Genomic DNA, 6,000 nt, shown 5'->3' with positions numbered 1-6,000 from the left:
ATGCCCTTCGGCAAACTTTGGCGTGAAGGGGTCTTGAAAACGGACGGCCACCTATGCTGTTTCCGTAGAATGCCTACCAGTGTTCCTGGGTGTCAAAAAAAAGACAGGTTGCCACACAAGTGCAAGTGTGGCTGTGGCGCGTGAAACCACGTGGGCCCCGTGGGACCACCTATGGAAAGCGTGGCGCGGAGCGGCAAACAGGTTGCGTCAGTATTGCTTTAATTGGGCGACTTTGACTTAGAATCCTACAGGTATCGCTCTGTGTAGTGGGCGCTCATGAATCTTTCAGGAATTATCAGTAGGGAATTATCAGTAGGGAACGGGCTAGAGGCATTGCTCGGGTGCGCAAGTCTGGCGCGTTTGCGTATCGATGACCAAAAGTAGCGGTAGTCCTTGAAGGCCAAGAATAGGCAGACACCCTGAAGGCCAACCAGAACATTCACAACACAGTCCAAAACGACAGATTCCACGAAGGTCCCCGCGAATGCGATGGCCCAGGGAGAGCCCATCACCAGCGCCAACCGCACGAAGAGAACGGCGTGGGCGCGTTGCCGATTTCTGACGCCGCTGACCGCATTCTGTACCAGGGACGTCTGGCTAACGTAGAACACGAGGTAAAACACGAGGCAGCACAGCAGCAGCGTCGCCACGGGTACCAGAAAGTACACGACCAGACCCCAGAACGTGCCTATCCAGCAGACCAGGCGGCCGTAGCCGGGGGACAGAACAGTTCCGGGTACTGCCAGATCTACTGCCAACGCTAAGGCGACGACGAGGAGAGGCAAGCCGCAGGAGAAAGTGCCGTAGATGAGTGGGACGTTCTCGCGTGACGAGGAGAGTTTCCGGGCCGTCAGGCTTCTGCAGATGTCGAAGGACAACGTCCACGTCCAACAGAAGGTTGACAGGAAGCCGTAGTGAACCAGCGCCGCGCCTGACACGCACGCCACGGTGGGAACGTCTAGGCAGCTCGTGATTAGGTACAAGATCTGGGTGAGCATGAGCGCGACGGAGAGGCACAGCGTGCACTTGGACGCGAAGCTTCGCGAAACTCCCGGTAGGCGCTAAAGACGACGAGCTTGAGCGCGAGGCAGCACATTGAGAGTGACACGCTGACTAGCGTGACATACTGACGTATGCCGCCGTCGCGGGGCGCTTCCTCTGACGGTAGCTCCGTGAATGTCTCGTTCTGGTTGCCGTCCCATTCCTGGTCCCTTCTTCGGGGCTCGCTTGAACGCTGTATGTAGCACCGGCCGTCGTGCTCGGCGTAGCACGATGGCGTTCTGACAACAGGCTTGAACAAGGCTGCGAGATTTCGATACTTCTGGGCAAATACTCCCGAACGGCTGGGAACGAAATGCCGCGTTGGGCTGCACGACAAGTTTGACAGGTCGACCCCGTTGCACATGGCGCAGTAGACGTTCTTGAAAGTCGTGCCGTCCGGGTAGTGGTTCGTGACGGGCGCGTAGTGTGTCTTGCACTTTTGGGTTACCGTCTCTGGCACCTCTTGCGAGCACGTGTCCGTTAGAACCTCGTCGACGCAAGGCCTCAGATACTGCGCTGGCCGGCGACGCGTGAATTCGGGAGGCGCAATCAAACTTTCATTCTCATTTGGATCCCAGGCGTATCTCCAAAAAGTAACGTAATATAATCAAAAGTAGACGAAAAATGTAAATAATTCCCTTTTGAAACTGCCTATCCTCTAGGACACATTTATGTTAGAACAGAGTTTCAGAAGCACACCGCCGTGAAAAAAACATGAATTTTTAATAACTACAGTTAATTTGAGGCAATGAGAAGTTATAAGGTGATGCATATCGAGTTGTGCCGAGATGAACAAGTTGTTCTCTGTTTAAATATATAGAGGGAACGTTTTAGTGCATGTTGTTGTAGACCACAATTGCCATGTTTAATTTAAATAGCCAATGAATTGTGAGAATGTGATGCTCTTACCCAATTTGTACGTGCGCCAGCCAGTTAGGTCCGATGATTCCCGGCTTTTGTCCCCGTACAGAGCTGTCGCTATGTCCCTGGTCTCAGAATGAAACCTGAACGCCCTGGCAGCTAGTTCTGTCGCCAAAATGGATATCAGTGCTGAGCCAAAGGTAATATTTTAGCTTGTAGCAGCGAGATTTTATTCTCCATTTACCTTGGGGTTTATGTTAGCAGAGCCGAATCATTAAGCTGTAAAAGGTCTCCTGCTGGCTCGCCTTTCTTCCAGAGGTGTAGAGCAGGTGCTCTGGGTTTTTGTGGGGGGAGCTTGTTCTTACTTTGAGGTCGTCACCGACGATAGTGTATACGGGAGCTACAAGCATGAAGTTTCAGCCAACACGGGAACAATGGCGTATTACACGGCTTCGCCTAAACTTCGATTTTCTTGCTTCGAACGTCTTCGTACGTATCGAAATTTGGGATATTGAACAAGTAGCTGTGCTGTCATTCACAAACAGGAATTCGTCGCGTGCGTGCATATTGAAAAAAAAAAATTAAGTGATTGCTGGGTAACCGCAAGCAGACAGTCCATTTACAAATCAATACCCATTACTATATTGGTAGATGAACGGTCGCCGTTGCAGAGCTTTTCTGAAATATTTCGCAGAACACTCTAAAGAAAACAGAACGCACCTTCATGATGAGCAGCGCGCGAAGTATGCAGAGGTTAGCGAAGGCAAAGTTACGTTCACCGGGAGAAACATCGGTTGGCACAAGTCGCAATCTTCGCCTGTTCCAGCCATAATACTCGCTTTGGTGCCGGTGTAAGACTTGCTGCCGAATTCACTCTTTCTATATTACTGCGCAGCGCCCAACGCGTTCGATTCGGTGACGCATCGCAAAAGATAAGATGTAATGGAAAGCGGGTGGGGGTGGTCATCCCGGATACTCCCTGAGCAGCTTCACTTGTGCCTTTTACAAGTTCTTTGCAAGTTCCTCACCTGTGCCATTTGCAAGGCGGGCACAGAAGTGTTGATTTGACGGTCGACCGCTTCCGTAGTGTCCCCTGGACCCTGCGGTGCGCATTAATTAATGCGGCTCAGCTTCTGCACGCCCTGCGTAATTTGTTCGCTTGACATATTTGCATGTCGCTTATTTTCCAGAAATAGCTGCGAAGTACTGTACCGCACCTTGAACTTAAGCTTCTCCTGTGTCCCCATAACGACTGTCGTATGGTAGTGGGGTTTCCTTGCCTCCTCACGTCACCTCCCCCCTCTCTTATATGGGAACGGCCTCTGCTCCTCCCTCTCCTTCTCCTCTTCTCCTCTCTACAGTTCTATCTGCGCCCCCTCTGGCCTCGCCAGGTTAGTAGAAAGGGAAGCGCTGCAGTTTCTGCAATGCTTCTCAGTGGAGTCACGGATAATCACAGCTGTCAAGAGGCTAAGGCGGTGACGGCCAGGGAGCTCCATAGGGAATTGTGCACATTCGAAGCGGTGAGGTGAAAACGAGTTTCTCCCGTCGCCTTTCCTCTCTTAATCGCGCTTGACTATATATACACGCTCTGAACCACCCCCCCCCCCCCCGAGGCGGTGTGCGTGACAGCAACAGCCACAGCAGCAGCCCACAGCAGCAGCAGTGGGAAAGTCGAAGGAAGAGGCCACGAAAGCTTCGCCTTAAAAAAACAAGTGAAGTAGGGAGCACCGATGCACTGCAGCCGCTGGGACGACATCATCGTCATACCGTGGCCGTGCCGCTGTGTTCCCACCGTCATCGTCACGCACTGTTTTACTTTGTTGTCACCGTGCAGCCTTCATGCAGCGCTATATTTTTTCCTAGCTGACGGAAACGATTGTTGCAGACGCACGACCGAAAATAATGGCATATTCTGTAACGCGCATTCAACCCTGTGTGTTTCGTTCTACACTAGGCTGAGCAAGGGCAGAGCCTTTTGGCCGGATAGGCTGTAGACGTGAGGCCCCACGTGTTGTGTGAGGGGTGCTTGTTGAAAGAGGGCTTAGAAACAAAATGTAGAGTGAGAGTGAGCGCATGTTTGTTATCCGTAATACAGCAATAAGGACGCTGTAAGTATGTGTATATATATATATATATATATATATATATATATATATATATATATATATATATATATAGCAGTGTGTTTAATGGGGCTTGTTGGTTCACCTGTTTTTATTCTCTCTATATATATATAGTTCAGGCTGAGGAACTCACGCAGGCCCCGGTAGTGAAATGAGGCAAAAGAGCGTACGACATACGTTGGATTTGCACAGTATATTTCACTGGCATTTCGGCTGGTGGACAAGCCTTTGTCGAAGTGACAAAGGCTGGTGAACCCTGTGATAACTTTGACAAAGCCTGGTTCACCAGCCGAAACGTCAGTGAAATATACTGTGCAAATCCCCAACGCACGTCGCACTCTTTTTCCTCATTGTGTGTGCGTGCGATAACTGCGAAGCTGCGCTTCGCCGTTATCTTCGATTTGTGTGCGCCACCGTTCCGGTCGACCGACCTTTTTCAAAGACTTGAAGAAGGTCGGTCCACCGACTGGAACTCTTGGGTTAGTAAACCAAAGATAACAGCAAAGTTCTGTTGCTGCACACACACACACACACACACACACACAGTATATATATATATATATATACTGTATGTGCGTGTGTGTGTGTGTCTGTGGCAGGTCCTCCGGTTCATCCTGCAAGAAGACCTGTATGTTAAGACTGCACTATTTGCAAGGACGTAATTAATGAGGCGCATGATTGGAACTGTGACAAAAACAAGTATTCCATGAGAATTCGGCCAACTAGAATGGAGGTATACAAATGAGCTCTTAAAAGCTTAGCATAACTATCAACTTTGCTATTATTTTAATATGTAGCAATCGCACAACCGAGAGCTATCCACAAAACTTAACACAAGCGGTCGGTTTTAATGAAGCACCGAGAAAATTAATGAATGATATAATTGGTGGATTTCAGCACCTCAAAAAACAAGAGTGCGACTACGAGGCGCCATGATTCAGGATTCAAATTTGGCCGCCTGGGCGCGTCAACCCTCAAACTGTGTCCAACTACACCAGCGTTTTTGTCTTTTGCTCTCATTAATACGTGGTCACTGGCAAATCAACTGCATGAATGATACTACTGCAGAATGCCTTGTCACGAAGAGCCGTAGTCCGAGTAGCACGTGGATTCCGGCTGGCGAATGCTGCCGACGTTTGCTAGCAATGCATTACGAATACGTGCTTGTTCAGTTGATGATGGTGCGAGCTCTACGCCGGCTACGCTGAACAGGAACCGACACCTCAGGCATCCACAAATACCGTCCCGCCGAGGTGAGTATGCACAAGGCAGTCGCGAATATGAGAAACACGAAAACGCCAGAAAAAGCGGCTTCGCCGAGGTCTCCTCAAGGGCTTGACTTCTGACCCAGGCACGTTGCCGTGGTGACCGGCTGAACGACTCAAAGGGGCTCGACATTTAAAGCGAACGGTGCCTCGTGTGACGGCATGTGATGCCAAACCGACGTACCACACACACACAATATATATATATATATATATATATATATATATATATATATATATATATATATATATATATACATAAACAGAGTGCCGAAGCTCTCCATCTCATGCGTTCTTTCGTTCTTTCGTTCGCGACCTTCGACGCAGAAAGTCCATTTGTCAGCACTCTATACGCTCCCACTGGAACTTGGAGCAAAGCTTGTAAACAAGCAGATAAGTGCCGTAACTCAGGTCGAAGAAAGTAAACTTTCGAGGAAAAAAAAGAGAAAGGTGTAGAGAGAGGAGAGAGAGAGAGAGAGAGGGCAATGTGTCCACACAGGACACGAGTAAGCCAACACTTAACTCGTGAACCTGAACATGACATACGGCCTTCTTTTTAATGTGACATGTATACCGGGACTCATGCGATCCTCCTTGTCAACTGCCCTTGGGTGCTGTATATACGCTGTCGCGAAAATAGGTCTCGCCACGCGGCTGCGTTCCTTCCTTCCGGATAATAAAAGATCTGTCGAAGTATTTAGGGATGTCAG

At 49.5% G+C, this 6,000-nt stretch overlaps 1 protein-coding gene across 1 annotated transcript; it reads right to left on the bottom strand.

Annotated features, from left to right (window-relative positions):
- Positions 1-245: 245 nt before the first annotated feature.
- Positions 246-998, bottom strand: LOC142558488 (putative G-protein coupled receptor Mth-like 1). The gene has a single exon (XM_075670619.1). It carries the CDS (start codon positions 996-998, stop codon positions 246-248), a length of 753 nt encoding a protein of 250 aa, XP_075526734.1.
- Positions 999-6,000: the final 5,002 nt, after the last annotated feature.

The sequence above is a fragment of the Dermacentor variabilis genome, chromosome 9, assembly GCF_050947875.1.
Source record: "Dermacentor variabilis isolate Ectoservices chromosome 9, ASM5094787v1, whole genome shotgun sequence".
NCBI lineage: Eukaryota > Metazoa > Arthropoda > Arachnida > Ixodida > Ixodidae > Dermacentor > Dermacentor variabilis.
The sequence above is the reverse complement of the archived record's forward strand: the minus strand, read 5'-3'. Positions and strand labels throughout refer to the sequence as shown.